At 45.2% G+C, this 16,528-nt stretch overlaps 1 protein-coding gene across 2 annotated transcripts; it reads right to left on the reverse strand.

Moving 5' to 3' along the window:
• Positions 1-1,163: 1,163 nt before the first annotated feature.
• LOC131877653 (sterol regulatory element-binding protein 1-like) lies at positions 1,164-9,306 on the reverse strand. 2 transcript variants are annotated; one of them, XM_059223397.1, is made up of 6 exons: positions 9,157-9,306; positions 3,887-4,803; positions 3,652-3,825; positions 2,359-3,576; positions 2,111-2,293; positions 1,164-1,778 (listed from the first exon to the last, which is right to left on the reverse strand). In XM_059223397.1, exons 2-6 carry the CDS (start codon positions 4,715-4,717, stop codon positions 1,281-1,283), a joined length of 2,904 nt encoding a protein of 967 aa, XP_059079380.1. In that variant the 5' UTR covers positions 4,718-4,803; positions 9,157-9,306; the 3' UTR covers positions 1,164-1,280. The 2 variants fall into 2 exon arrangements, with proteins under 2 accessions (XP_059079380.1, XP_059079379.1); XM_059223396.1 differs by lacking the exon at positions 9,157-9,306 and adding an exon at positions 5,170-6,016.
• Positions 9,307-16,528: the final 7,222 nt, after the last annotated feature.

The following is a 16,528-nucleotide window of genomic DNA, read 5'->3' on the forward strand; positions in this document are numbered from 1 at the left end:
GCGGTGCTACTTTTTTAAATCTTAACCTGACCTAATCTAACCTTACCTAACCTAACCCAACCTAACCGAATACGATATTGATAACCCTTAAAGTCTCTTTCTAAACTTTTTAACATTTTGCCACAAATTTTAAAATAAGCACCGCCAACTAATCGGTGGAGAATAACGTTTACCAGCATAGGGGCAATTTGGAGTTTTTTTGCATTCGGGTAATCATCAAGTTTACAATACATAGAGGATCTGATGACATTGGTTTGAAACTTATGTACTGGTCTAAAGGGTTTTTCCTTCTGGCTCAGAGTATGATGCAAATAAGATTCTAATTGCAATTGATTCTGAATCTGCCACCAAAATGTCATACCGTATAAATATTTTTGGACAAAATTATTGACTGGAACATCTGAAACTTGACATTGAAAATGACGATTTCCGTTCAGTTTGAGTTTCTCGCAGCTTTCGAAATTTTACTTTGACAGGGATTGCTCCTTTGAGCATAGAAGAAGTAACATAAAAGAGTAAAAATCGAGTTTGTTGTGTTTTTTTCTGCATCTGAATCGGTAACCAATGGACAGTGCAACTCCAGCTGATGGAGAGCAGCGCCTCTACAATCAAAAACTATACCCTAGCAACCGGTCAGCTGACATTCATTCCCAAACTAGTCTGCCTGGTTAGGTCTCATTGCACTCTCTAGGAGTTGCCTCCTCTATGCTTTGAGTTTGCTGGCCCGCACTTTCAACCAATGACAGACTTGGTTTACATTTAGCTTACACTTTTTGACGTAAGGCCACTGAACCCAAGTAGTTGAGCTAATGAAAAGTTGTCAGCTTAAGATTTAAAATATCTAAATAATATGTACTCTAGAAGAAAGTATTACATGGATAATTAATGCTCATACTTGGTAAATAGTTTGAAGGTCGCTAAATATCATGTGTGTAACGAATTACTCCGTTTAATCCGCTCCTTTTATTGAGGAACGACTAATGCCTTGCCAGTTACCAACATCCACGGAAAAGGTAAAGTAAGTTTGGCTCTCTGTCAACTTTCAGGGCTTGCTGGCCCTTGTGAGTTTCAACACCAAACGACCGATTATTGAATTACGGATAATTTCATAGCATTGTGGAGGACAATTCTAGCGTTCAAAGGAAAAAGACGGATCCTGAACCTTCGAGATCAGATCGAATATATTTGAGTTCATCATTATAAGGTTAGAGGATTTCATTCATATGTATGCCATGGTTTAGCTGACTCTAGACACCCAGGCCGGTTTGTAAAAGGGGAGATTAAGCTTGTACTGAAGTGCCCAATTTCTTCATAAGTTTGTAGCATTCCTGACCACGCTTCTTGTCACCAATTTTGTCCAAAGTTTTGGCTGCTTCCGTCAGCATACCGGCTCTTTCCCCGGGCATCGAGATCAGTTGAGTGGGCAAATGACGACAGGCCAAGAACAAAGCTGTGGCATGCTCGCGTTCACCGAGTTGAGGCGTACGATCATCTTTTCCGCAAATGATGCTCTTGCTGGCCGCCTTTTGCATCAACGATTGATCAAGGAGCTGTTGAGTTCGACCCGGGGCGGCCCCGGCCATCATTCTCACAGTGGCCTCTCGTAGACTGATTTTCGAGGCTAACCAATCTTGATTGTGGGCGATCTTCCTCAACGAGTTCAAATCCCGTTGAATCGAGCAAAGGAATCCCTTGGCCACTGGTTCGGATGCGAGTTTCTGCTCCCAAAGAGCCACGCGCGCATCCGTTAACCAGTCACTGGCTAACAACAATCCATTCTGCAGGAAAACGTAAGATATCAGTAACACATTCAAGTTGCAGTTAGTCAGTAAGCTCGTAAGTTAGTTTATTTTGGCAAGTTAAAGACCACCTTTTCAAACAAAGCCGATGAATAATGTCGTTGTTTGGCCTTGCATGGCAGCAGCATCGCATTGGGCGAATAGTCTTATGCAATGCAACTACAATGCACGCCAACCTTCGACAGGGACTCTTCTTGGTCTTGTTTGTCCACTACCACCTTGGCGTGTTTATCATGGCTCCTAATCCATACCAACGTTTACAGTATGTGTACAAGACAAATCACTCCGTAAAGACAAATACTTCAACCTACCCGGTCAACTTGGAAATCGGAGCTGGTATTCTGGGAAAGCAATTGATCAGCGGCCTTTTCCAGGTTATGTGTAGCTTGATCCATGGCAGCCATGAGTTGATAAGCGGTACACGACGAGGTTTGTGACAACCTTTGAGCGTCGAAACAAGCCACAATACAATCATACAGCAGACTATCGTCTTTCTAAAATCATACGAAGATAATGTTCAAGATCCACCAAACTCACACGAATGAAATGAAATCCTTACCGGACATGACTCCACGTTTTGATATAGTAAAGTCGCATTGTCTTTCTCGTCCAACATCCAATGGGCAGCAGTAGCCAATACTGAAGCCCACCATCTGGAGGTGGCATCTTGCACGGGCTTCAGAACCCTCATATCCACGGCGGAATTATTCTCCTCAGCCAATCGCACGGCTTCTAAACAATCAACAGTTCGACCCGTGGCTTGTCCGGGCGATACAGCGATCATGAGGGCTCGTTGAAGTTGGTAGTCGCGGAAATAACGCCCAATCATTGCCAAGGGGTTCAAAGAATCCACATCTTCGGTAAGCTCTGAACATTTCAATCCAAAATACCATTTGCCTTTGGCCACGAAGCTTTGACCATCCTGCCCCAACATCCAATTCAGATTGGCATCGATTTCCTCATTTTTGCACTGCCGTCTTTTGGCTTTGAACATGAAGAAACGGGCCCAGAAACCAAAGAATCGGGGTAAGCTATGCTTGATGCGAAGAGACATCAACGCATACACATGACATCTAAAGTTGCTCGGTAAATTGGCGACCGATGATTCTGTTAGGTTTACTGCGGTCATTCCCAAGAACACGCCCATCAAATGATCCCGTTCTTCCGTGGCCAAATGAACTTGATGAAGTTGGTGATAAGCCAAAGCGGCCTCCTTCCTGGCCCCGGCAAACTGTTTCCGTTTCAAGTCGTCGATGATAAAACCACCCGCGCGATTAACGAACCATCGGGCCACGCCCAAACGATGCAACAGTTGGTGAATGCATTGCCAGAGAGTTGCCAAAATAAGTTCAAGTTGACCCGTGGGTACTGGTCGTCCGAGGGCCTCCACAGCCAATCTCAAATGCCGGTTAATCTCGTCTTTTTTCGCTCGACCTCCAGTCAAAGCGATATCCGTTTGTTTGCGGTGCACCCAGTACTTGTTCTTTGAGGATGAATTGTCCGGAACGTAGGCCTCGCCATAGATGAAAATCCTGATCATGCCCAAGAGGAAGAGTCCAACGTAGATGGTGGTCAGAAGTAAGGTTGAAGCAGACAACTGAAATAACTGCTTCCACGAATACTGGGACTCAAAACTGAGCATCGTCCGTCCAGGAGTTCCCGTGTTTGACACATAATCAAAGCCAGGAGCCACCATACTAGAAAACGGATTGATGACAAACAACCCCAATAGAAACATACAGAGAACCATCCTCGACTTGTCGTGCATGCCAGAGTGCTAGAGAGAAGAGGAAAAAGGATGTATTGTCAATGGCAGAATGTCTAAGGGAAATGTCACCTAATTGTCACATACCTCGCTTTTCAGAGACATTGGCGAGTCCGGCAAGGAAATGGACGAAGATGGACTGGGAATTGGTTCGTGTTTGACTGCCATTAGTCGGAGATTTTCTTGTTTAAGTTTGATGTTCTGATTTTGCAAGAATCTGATGTAGTCGATGGCCTTCTTGAGGATCAATGATTTGTTCATCTGCAATACGGGATCGGACAATGAGAAATCAAATTGTATGGCATTAGTCCATATGATTTACCTTGGAGTCTTCACCAGCAACCATGTTCTTTAACTCGATGATTTTGTCATTAATCGAAGAGCGATAACGTTTTTCAATGATATTGTGAGCAGAGCGTCGTTCGGGCTTCTTGGGAAACGAGGTCTCCATGGGCATTATGTCGGGCTGAATTTGATCCAACTGAGCCGCGGTCGGACCCGGGGCTAGGGTGAAGGCCATTTTTGACCCGGCATTTTCCGTGGATAAGTACTGAGTCGAGGCCGAGGTCGAGGTGGTGGGGGCGGTGGCGACGGCTAAGTTTGATTCTATCGGGCGATAGATTAACGTCGACGTGCCATCGGCGCCAGCCGTGGTAAGAAACGTTTGCGCCCCCGTGCCAGTGGTCTGAAGGAACATGGGCTGTCCACCCGTCTGAGTTTGCACCAAGATCTTGGTCGAGGGCACAATAGGTTGCAGAATTATCTTTTGGCCGCCGCTCAACTCAGCTAATTGAGCGGGACGGGTCGGTTGAATAGAGGGTTGAGGCTGAAGCAGACTGCGAATGGTCGGACTTTCGTAACCCGTGCTGGGCGGTGCCAGCGGAGCGGTGAGTGTCAAGGCCTCTTGGGGCACAACCTGTCCGGGCGAGACGGGCGAGCCGGGACTGGGGACGCTCGGGGACGACCCCGACGAAATGGTGGGCGAACTAATGGACTGCACCCGAGAAAAATAGGTGGGCTGGAGCGAGGGGGCCGACTTGGTCTCGGGCGGCAAAGTGGCCACGGGCGTTTCGGTGTTGAAGGCCTGATGGGCCAGATCCTCCACGGCCGCATTGAAGATGTCAAGGTTAACATTGTCATCCAGCACGGACATGAAAGTGTCGTCCGTGAGCAAGGAGGACGGGTCGTCAGGGTGGGAGCCATCGAAAATCGAGTCGCCGTTGGTGGAAGTGAGGAACTCTGAAAGAAACCCGAGAGAAAACGCCGTGAAAGCCAAGCAGTTCAGTTCAATTCATTGGGCTATTCGTCAAAGCCGCCAGTTTTTAATGGGACGCTTTCAGCTTATTGGCTCTGAATCATGAAATGTATGCATGCAATTCGTCAAAAGTAGTCAGTTCATCCGTACTCAGGCCAAAGGGAGTCAGTCGTATTGGCTCCTAAAGTTTCCCAAGCGATCTTATGGTTAGCTAGAGCTTGGCCTTTTCATTTGAACGCAATCGATACATCAGGCTAACCTGATGTATCGATTGATCTGTGTATGAATGTCTATGGACTTATTTCCCGTGCAGTTCATGAATTTTGATTGGGTGAGAGAATTATCATTACCCTCGATGGAAAAGTCTTCGGCAGCCATCTGGCTTGGGTGGACAGTGCCTCACTCACGTCTCACGGGTCAAGTTTCACGCCTCTTTGACCCACCTAGGGTCTAGGAGCCAATCAACGGGCCAGAGCTTTTCACACGTCAGCCAGGTGGAGAATCACCCCACACCCCACTGAATCCAATGAATGGCTACCAATCCAACGGAAAATCGAGGATTAATCCGGACAACCACCGGAGGGAAAACAGCCAAGAGGACAAGTGCGGGCAGGAAATCTTACTCACTCACTGAGGATTCACGGGCCTTGCCCCAACTCCTCAATCAGAAACTGGGTTCGGGCTGGCGGAGGAACAAAGAGACACGGGTTCAAGGGGGGGAGCGGAGTGTCTCTTGGTTGCTAATCAATCGATGGGTCGGAAGTATAGTGGGGACACACCCGATCACGGCCTAGACTGGTCACGCCCAGTACACCAATTCACCCCAGGGGGCTTGGCGCTTGGCGGAATATATGGATGATCACTTCACTCGATCAGCCTAGAGCCCCACAGACACCGCGTGCATATTCTGCGTCATCATCTCCGGACGACCACGTCCGTCCGTACATTGGTCCGTCCGTGTGATATTGGGATAGCCGTGTGGTTTCGGGGACTACATTCACGTACGTCTTCCAGGCCCACGGACGCTCACTGACTAGTGACTTGTGACTACCGAATCACCAAATCACCGAATCACACCGAGGAACTGAGCTCAAACTGAGTTCGAACTGAGGAACTGAGTACGTACGTAAGTACATGACATGACTTGACTGACTAACCGTGACTCCGTGAGGCAGTCTCCAGATCTCTGCGTAAAAGAGGAAGAACAACTCCACTCTCAGCCAATCAGCGTGTACAAAACCGATGGCACGATATGACGTCACTGCTCTCTCCACCAATCACAGACGCCAACAGCGTCCATCGAGCGCCAACATTTGAATCCGCTTTTCGGGCGCCAGCTAGAGCGCCGATTTGCGGCCCGGATCCACCCCAGCCGGGGAGCCGTATATTTTAGTATGTTCCTAGATAGCTCATTGGGTTATCACGTTTACCCGTGGACGAGCTAGGCCCGGAGCTTCCCTTCTGTGGCATGCGTCCTTCCCGTCCTTCCGTTCGTTCGATGGTGAATAACTCATTGACGCAAATTGACCGGGTGAGATCTATTCATCCATAATTCATCCCACCGCCCCAATCCGATCTAATCTTCCAACAACAAACCTCGGGCACACTTGGCTTTCTTCTTTAATCCCGTGGATCTAATACATTCACCGCAGCCCCAAATCGGCCCCCAATCGACGCTTCATGATCGAAATCGAGTTCATGAGGTCATACAAGGTCTAACTAATATTTGGTATCTGGAATCTAGCAAAAGCCAGGGTTCTCCGCCGGATGGCAACGTATATACATAGAGCCGTAAGTGCCGGGTCACCTCAATCAAGTGAGCAATCTCGAAGTACGGGGTACCTCTTAAAATGGCCCGTCCGAAACATGTGTCATCTGCCGGCTGAACTCCCTCACGAAAATTACGATCACATAAAAAAGGGAGAACCCTCAATCCCCTCCCAGACTCCGTTCCGCTAGTTCGGCCCGCCGTTCATTGACTTCCCTCGCTCGGTTTCTCTCATTTTCCTTTCTCGAGGGTCGTCAACGATTTAGCGGCCCATCCACTACCCCCTCCCCGTCTGCTCTAGCTCAAGGCTGTCGGATTGGGCCAGGCATTTTCCGATACGAAGAGAGAAATCCCCAGTGGAAGCACGAAACGCCCCGGCCTAAGAGCCGGAGTGACAGACGGATGGACGAATGAATAAAATTTTCACACGGACGGATCCATGGTCAGATCAAGACCATTGACCAAGTTGAAACCTGGACGAATGTGTTTGTGCTGGTGTTCTGTGCCACTCTCGGAACCCAGGGCCGAACTGTGGCTTGAGGCCAATTGCTCTTCACACCCTGCATGGTGTTGCACAAAAATCTGGCACTCGAGAAGAAGCCGTAATGCCATGAAAAGGAATAGTAGTTGGGCTTGGATACAATTCCGTCGACGACGTGAGATGTTCTCTGATATTTATTTGACAACTTCAGTACTGAACATTCCCAATTTCACGTTGCGGATACTTGTCAAGGCGAGTGAATCGTTCGGAGTGAAAGCGCTCCCCAACGAATTCGTTTATCATACAAGGTTAGCAATTCTTAAATAGCTCGACCGCTTTCCCAACCTCTTCTCGATTCCAGCTCCATGTTCGTTTTACAGCCTTGTTCTTCGTGCCCAAAGTTACACAGTTCGTGGCCAGATCTGGTATACTTTACTTGTAAAGGGGAATCGATTACCGCCACCTCTGCTGACATTGTCAGCTCGGTGGAGAATGGGTTTCCCCTTTGAGACTGTCCCAATTGCTACTTGAGTATTTTGGTCGGCTTGGTGTATGTACACAATGATGTTCAGCCCGACCAGAGTGAAAGAGGTGAAGACAATCTCAATGAGAATAATGACTCAGACGGTACAACTGACTGGCTAACTTTGCGACATCCTGTTCAATGTGTTTTACGTATTGTACTCGAGTGCTCAAAGTCTCGTGGTACATGTGCGTATGTACATACAGTACGTACATACTACTTGAACGTTGCTTCTTAGCTCATGAGGCGGAAAAAATCCAACTCATCAAACTTAACTATTTCATGAATTTGATCCTCACAACGAATATCTTCTTGGCTTTGGTTTTGAAACTGCCTCAACCCAGTGTATGGGGAGTATGTTCCCGTGAATAATGCTAATGAGCTTGCAAATTGCTCTATCAACGTAACCCCCCCCCCTTTCCTTTTGCTTCCCTTGCGTGAACCAATTGTTTCCAGATTGCTCTGTTTTTTATGATATGGTAAAATAGTAAAATACAGCCCAACCCATGGCTGGTTTCAAGGGGCTGGCTTCTAGCAAACAATCACTAAATTGTTTCCATGATGTCATGATGAGAGTATCGAGGCTCTGAGGCAAGTTAAAAAAGAGACATCTATTCGCACATCCCTTTTCATTCAATGGACAATTCCAGCTACCTAGCCAACCTAATCTAGAGCTTATTGTCTTTTAAGTGCTAGTGATGAACATTTGGCTCCCATCGAAATCCGAAAATGTCGAGTGAAATGAACTGTCTTTGATTGAGAAGGAATCGGTTCGATTTCTTTTTTTACCTTATCTCTTCAATCTGCTGGTCTGGATTTACTTTCATCAAGAAGCGAAATAATGTAGGTAAAAGCGATCGAAAGAGGTGCCAATGTGAATTAAGGTACTGAAAAAAGTTGAATTAGCCAACCGAAGAGCCTGTTGGCAACAGAGTTGGCATCGTAGTCATTTGTTGAGGCTCGGCAAAAAGGTTCACTAAACGTCAAGGAGCGAAAGTCAGCCATTAGCTTAGCCATGATGATACTAAAAGATATGATGAAGATAAAGCTTTAAATTGGTTGTATATAAGGTCTATAAGGTCTATTGATGCCAATTTAGCTATTTCAAAGACTTTGTAAATGAATCTTTTTTTTCTATTGTCGAAATGTTGGTCGAAGGCCAATTCATTTTCTTTAAGCTTTGTAGGCTATCTGTTTGGGGTGCTCGGCAATTATGGAGAAAGTTTGGGTGCGATTTGGCGGATATGAGCTCGCTCATGAATCATGATGATGATGATGAAAAAAGGCAAAGCAGACATGCAGGGTTTCACCTTCCTGTTTCTACCCGATTTAGCATTATTCATTAAACTTCAAGAGAATCTAGCCGACGAGAAATGACCACTTCTCAAATCAGTCAAGATGAGGAACGTCAGTCAATTGGATATTTGACAGCTCTCATCCCACATTTCTCTAGGAGTCACTATCGAGCCCAATGTTTCGAATTCACATTCGGTCGTTTGAAATCCTGATGGACCCGTGGGGTTGGAACAATTTGCTGTCCCTCGATCATAGTAGCTTGCACTTACCTCAAGGCTCGAAATTCCGCATTTAAAGGTGGCTTTGATTCTTGGGAGAGGTCACTATCGTTCAAAAAGGGTCGAAGGCTGGCCATGGTACTCCAAACCAAACGAGCCTCACCACTCAAAAAAGGTCGATCCTCTCCAGCCCACCGGGGAGACTATGGAAACAAATTTCCAAGTATTCAAAACTTTCGGTGTTCCGTGCTTACGTGATCTCAGCACCCGAACATCTAGTGTTCACAGAAGTAATGAGTTTCAACCTGAGTCCATCGACGAAGCAGACAAGACCGAGGAAGAGGCGAAGGCGGAGGCGGAGGCGAAGGAGGAGGATTTAAAGCCGGTGTAGACAGCAGGGGAACGCATCGTCCCACTTGCTCCAACGGCGCCGACCTCATGCACGAGGGACACCATGGACTGGGAGAAGTTTGCGCCTTTTCACTGGATGGATGGATGGATGGATGGCACCTACTTGTGCACCCTTCTGGCAGAGGTGGTGGGAAAATCCAGAGGGGGAAAAGCGACGAAAGGTCCCTTTGATCACCTTTGGATGAAAATCGAAACCTTTGCCATCGAACCAGCCTCTTCGAGGTGGTAGGTTCTAGGGTATCTGGGTGGACGGCAACCGGTAGGGTGTTCTACTGTACGTGGACTCTGGTGGAATTTCGCACGCTGCCTTCATTGGATAGCTGGAAAGAAAAGTGCTCTCAAACCTCGTGGTTGACTTGAGCCTTTAGTTTTTCTTGCCTAATAACGTTTCAGGGTCTGCTGTTTGCTCGAAAGTACGAGTAAAGAGCTGCCGTTTTATTTTCAAACCGTACAATGCTGCACTTTGAACAGGGACGGATTGTTGGCGGAACGTCTTTTCTGACTGAGAACATAGTATAGTGTGTCGGTCGGTCGGTCGGTTGGCTGGTTGGTTGGTTGGTTGGTTGGTTGGTTGTTAGCTAGATAGGCTGTCCGTTGGTTGGATGGTTGTCTAGGTGGTTGGATGGTAAATGCCATGAAGTGAAGGGGAAAAGAAGCAAATCGGTATGTTCAAGTCTTCAACTTCCATCAGTTTCGTTTCGGAGCTAAGCGTAGAGCTGAACGTGCGCGTAGAATTGAGCTTCCTTGCTTGGAAGAGGAGATACTTCGATCAAGAGACTACCTTGCGCTCCAGAAAATGGGCCTTGGGGCAATTTCAAGCGAGCAAGGAAGAGTCAAGCGCTACCCAGTCAACAGGGTCCATATGGAACGCCCAGCGTGCCATTTCATGAGAAGGGGAATCACCACAGATCCCGGCAATCAACCTGTATACCAACGAACATTAGTCATTTTTGAGACGAATCGGTTTCTGGAGGTTTTAGTCAGATTACATTTTTCCTATTAATTTTGGCTCTGGCAGGTCTCAGAGACTTTATTTGATGGCTCCAGGTACCTCTCTTGTCTGTTTCAACATACTTTTATTCTTTTTTAAGTTTGGAAAATACCATCTAAGGCATCCCTCTAGTCGAAAAAGTCTGAGACGAGGAGCTCAACAATTACAGTATTACTTAAAGATAGAGGTGTAACAAGTACGCACCAGTGGGTAAATTCCTACCCACTACGATGTGGGGTTTCTCCATCAAATAATGTGCTTTACACAAAACACTAAGACAATACATGTTTGATGAGTTGGAGGTGTAATATTGTGATAAGTGTATTGGACAAATTTCTTCCACTCTTTCCCATCGAAACTTTTTTCCAGTTGGATTCAACAGTACTCTTCCCTTCTTCCCTTACTTGAGGGAAAGAGCGAATTTCTTTTAATTGCCCACGAAACATGAAAGAAAGAAAGTAATCGTCATGCCAATTTTCTTAAAACTTATGCTCTCAAATGTCGCGACCTGAGCTTCTGGAAATCTAGTGCACATTACATGCAAAATGTTTTCTAAACTGTCAAGTGTCATGTCATTGACTGAGCGTGGCAACGCGTAGAAAAGAAAATACATGGTTTTATTTTGGCATAAATTATTCCATGGCTTCGAGTTAATTGTGAGCATTTTCACTTGTGTTGGTTTTTAGTAATAGGACTTGCCAAGCCAAAAATTAATTCGACGATTTTATGCTAATGAATCTCACGTTTCATCTGCGCTTTCATCAAGATCATCATCATCATCGGCAGCAGCATTTCGGAAAAAAGTTCCAGTACTGTGCAACTATTGCTTCCACTTTCACAACCACCACATCACAACACAATCAACATAGCCTCTATCTAGCCTAAGCGAGTAACATGGTTGAAACTTTGGCTTTTGATGGTAGAGGTCGTGCTCATAAACCCATAACCGTGCGGACTTCTTCGGAAACCAGCTAAAATATGAGCTGCATGCACTTGTCTACCTACCTGGTGGCAATGCACCATCGTAAAGTACATAAACGCTCCACTTTTATGGAATCCTCGGTAACCAACTCTAAAATCAGTTGTCGCTGGCTCAACCAGGGAGGCTGCAACCATCCTCCTCTCATCCGCCCATCCGCTCATCATCTTCTACGTACCTTGTATGAGCTTCAAAAATAGTTAGCAATATGGCCATGGTGAGGTAGTCCAAGTATGGGCTCGTCCAAAGTGGCCGGAGAAGCAAGTGTTTATGAAACAACGATGCCAGAACATCTCTTTCTCTACTGCATACATCCTCTACTAATGTACTCGCAGTGCTCAGTGTGTTGGTCCCACCATTCAACAGTGCTGCTCTGTCCGCTCCACTCAGCTCGGAGCTCTCTGAGAAAATTATAGGGTATGAACTTGGAGAGTCAAGAACTAAACGAAATGAACGCTGCATCTTGGGGGGACCCGCTTGGTTGTGCCACTTTAGAACCGAGGAGCACAGTGGGAATGTGGTCTAAGATCTTGAGGAAAATTGAGATTCATTCGCCGACCAAAAACGGCGGTGATGTTTTGATGGTAGAGATGATGATGAGGGCTAGGAGCATGAGGAGGTGGAGAATCAGGAACCCAGTGATCTTCTTGTGCTTTGGCGTACATTGTTAGAACACAAGAGTGCAGCGGCCCTAAATCTGCATGGAGTGTCAAAAATACTCATTCAGTCTCATGACCCAAACGAACTCAATGGGCATGGTTGCAACATTGCTCCCAGTTTTCAATGCCACGCCGATTCTTGGCATCAGATCACATAGAAGATAGCTACAGGTTTTCCCGTGAAATGAGTGAGGATCAGCTCTTGGCATCAATTCTGTCGAAATCTGTATCTGGGGATTTTGCTAGCCGAGCTAGCTAGGTCTATTAACTTCTAAGATTGCATGTGAGCTGAAAAGTCGAAGTCGTAGGTATACATGTATGTACGTACGTCCAATCGACGAGCTCTCATGATGGATGGACTGGAACAGAAGACAAAGCTGTCATGAGAAGTCAAGACAATGCCTTACTACTCGTCCATTCACCCACCTACATGTATACAGTATCCGTCCATTCGTCCGTCGATTCGTCCATCCATTCGTCCGTCCATGCACGCATTTGAACCCGCAAGGAACTAACTGCAAGAAGGAAGTTAAGAAGAGAGCGCTTGAGTGTGAGTGTGCGGGTGTCTCATGTGTTTTCGCTACATGGGGGGGGGGGCATTTCAATGTTGAGGCTTTTCTTTTTCTTGTGCCGATCATGTGTGTGCCGTATGTGCTCGGCAAAGGGTGGTCGAGAACAGCCCAATCGCAATTAGAGCAGTATGGGATTGTATCACAATTTCACCACGCACTTGTTGGGAATGTCTGGGTTTCTATCCATCATTTTAGTTTCGTTTGAACCGGCGGGATGCCGTGTAAGGTGACTTGTTCGCTTGGCAGGAGTCCCACTCCTCGGGCACCTAAAAACAATCTCCACTTTGCTCTGCCTTACGTTCACCGTCGATTACCTAGATTACCATTAACATCTGAAATTCTGAAATGGACGAGGGCAATATTTGCATTTGATTTTCCACTCATTATTGTCTCGGTCGAGACCAAACAGCCTCGAGGTTTGACGAACCGACGAAATGATCCTTCAAAGACATCTTCGAGAGTCATCAAGCAAGCCTCTCTCTCTCTCTCACTCTCTTCCCTCTTGAACCATGAAACCATCCTCCCCTCATTCCCTTCTTACTACTTCTTGTGGTGAGGCTTTTGATCGTTTCTGGTCTTGAAAAAAACCTCTTCAGGCTGTTGACGGGTCTGATGTGTATGTAGTTGGATAGTAGAAGCAGGGATAGATAGATAGATAGGTAGATGGATGGATGGATGGATACCTAGATGTATAGATGGATGGTTGGACGGACGAGCGACGGACAAAATGACGAACGGGAGACCAACGAAGGTTGGAGGTACGGTTGGTTGCTCGGTGAGTTGGCGGTTGGTGAGCTTACCTATTGGCGTGTTGGTCGGCAGGATTCTTCGTCTGCCTAAGAAAATGGCCACATGGCTTGAATTGATGGTTAGTCAGTAGAAAAGAATCTTGCCTGGAGCTGCCAATTGAGGGGGAGCCTCCCAAAACGCTTCCAGAGGTGATGAATCAAGTTGGTCGTTAATGATTGAAGTTTGAAAGAAAATATGATTCCAAAGGAACGGAACTTGACAGCACAACCACACAACTCTGGAAGCACAAGCTTCACTTCAAAGACCTACATATATAGTGTCATCATGACCATAACTGAAGGAAAATTAAAGGTTTTCCCAAGCCCATTACTAATCACAAACTTGAAAAAGTATTTTATTCGAAAGCACCGTAAAGGTCGATGATCTGAGGATTACATCGATGTGCATCATTGCTCATGAAATCGGAAATACACTCATCCAGCAAGATGTTTCCAAAGAAAGTGTTGGGAAAGAAAGGAACTTCGTTCTTGAATCTCTGTCATGCAAGAATTCAGTCCATCCAGGCAATAATAGGCAGGAGCTCACTACTCTCAGTGGGGTGTCTCGCGTCCAGTATTATGATAGAATATTGCATTCTATTGATTGGAAATGGGTTTTTAATGAGCATGACTCTCTCAAGGGGACTTCAAAGAGACGATGGAGAAGGAACCAATTCTGAAGCTCGATGGACACACGGTGGGTTCAACCCCGTACATGGAGTAAATCCAGAGAGTTGTTTTTCTTTGACTTTTGTACAGTTTTGAACTTGTGAAGCAGGCAATTAAAAGTGAAGAATGCCGTAATCTGAAATTATTAGGAAGTTATACCTTAAATAGATATTATCCTAGTCTGCATGAGGAATTGTGAGAAATACTACATTTTGAACAACATCATAATGAGCAATACAAGTATATTGTATTTATGTTCTGGAAAACGAAGCTGAAGCGACACTTTTGATGACAAAAACTGATGACTCAAACCACCGCTTTAACCTTTTAACCCCGTCAGAATGACGAAAATAAACGCGAGGGCGTTGTCGCTTACTTTGGCCAGTGATGATTGGTGGGATATTGGTGAAGCAAAACAATCTGGTGCTAGCAGGAATGCTCTCAAGACATTCAGTCAATAATTGGTCTATTTAGCGGTCTTCTCAATGAAACAGTCGTTTGGTTTGTTCAGAGGGTTGCTCGTCTCGGTCCAGGTTTGATTTTTCGGCTGGCTCGAGGCATTTCAATTATTATGGGTGGACCAGATCTAGTTTTGGGAGAATTTGAAACTCGCCTTTCTGGAAACAAAAAAAACACCTCCTAGTTTTTGTATTCAAAAGTTCCTTGGCCGGTCTGCAATTCTGGGGGTTAAGTTGCACGTTCTTCTCTATTCCTCCTTGTCTATGATTCTTATCAATTCCTATCTCTAAATGTAGCACTAGAATCTCCATTTCATAAACTGTTCTTTAATGTCTACAGTCAAACTTTTAAGGACTGTTGAACAAAGCTTATCATAAAGCGTGTCTTATCCTAGAATTTTTGGGAAAAGTACCATACTGCAGGTTATTACAGGTATAGCTCACTTAGATCGTCCTTTGTGTCGCGTTAGACTCCATAAAAAGGACATTATCTACCGACTTTTCTACTTATATACTAGATGTCTGTGTATCTAATTTATGTTCTTGTTTCAATTTCCTGTATTATAGATTTAGAGCGTTACAATCAGATAAATAACATGTTATCAAAAGTGCATTTACAGTATATACCCCAAGCAGACAAAAGCACCACTATTCATTATCATAAAGGTGCATGGCAAAGAGTATGGATGAAAAAGTGTGAGTGACCTAGTTTTGACCGAGAGGCCTCCGTCTGTCATAGCAGACAAATTGTAAGCTATATCTTTGAACATGCATTTCTTTCTGCAATCAAATGAAACGATAAGGTTGCTTATTCTGTTCGATTGATCTCTAGCCTTATGCAAATGTGCCAACGGGCCCTAAATCGGAACAAGAAAGCGCAAGAACCTCGCGGCTTCATACATTTTCTTGGAGAATCTTTTCATTCACATATGTCATATATTGAATTGGCCAACAATAATTGGATTGATCCATTGGTTTTCTATATAACAAGCTTTCTCTTATCAAAGAGTATAAGTCGAACTTACTTTTGCTTGCTCGGAGTTTGTTCCAAACCACAGGCGACAGGAATACTTTGAGAAATGTGCAACTCACCCCAATTTCTCGAGCTTGCTTCGCTTGCTTTGCTTGCTTGCTTAGTGTCTTTACTTGCCTAGATTGAACGAAGGCTAACTTCTTGCCTATTTGACGCCCAAGTAAAACTTTTGGGCTTAATCAGTAGCTTGAGAAGGTGAAAACTTGGAAACTTGGTACATGGACTCAAAAGCTCCGATACTGTGGATGATGCTCTTTCGACGATCAGATTTAATGGGCTTGACACAATGATCACAAGAGTAATGACCTGTAATTGGTAGTGGCCCAGCTAAGCGGAAATTTACGATGTCAGCCCTACAAACATGAGGGCAATTTGTTTCGTTTATGAATCCATATAAATTATAAGGCCGGTTTCACCTCCCCCAATGGATCATCAGTAGGGCAGGACAAAACCTGCAAGACGCAAATGTTGCAAAAAAAACCACTTGTTTAACACATATTTATTAGCACATTTTTGACACATGCAAATTTATCAACAATTTTTTGATCCAATTTTGATAAATCAGTTGAAAAGGTTGAGGTTCTCTCCAGTGATCAAAAGATTAAGGAAATTTTATTGTGAGATTATTTTTTTTTCTGCGATCGTTTTTTGTAAACGTCTTGTTATCAACCTATAAAAGAAAGATACCGGACATGATAACATCCGCCCACATGGATATTCCCTCTTGAATGAGCTGATACAACTTGGACCGTATTCCACCTTTTCATTTGTTGTGAGCTCTGACAACAGAGACGGAGATGAAACACATCTTAAGGTTCGCTGACAATAACCTTGAATACATGAAAGGAAATTTTATGGGGCGG

The sequence above is a fragment of the Tigriopus californicus genome, chromosome 3, assembly GCF_007210705.1.
Source record: "Tigriopus californicus strain San Diego chromosome 3, Tcal_SD_v2.1, whole genome shotgun sequence".
Taxonomy (NCBI): Eukaryota; Metazoa; Arthropoda; class Copepoda; order Harpacticoida; family Harpacticidae; genus Tigriopus; species Tigriopus californicus.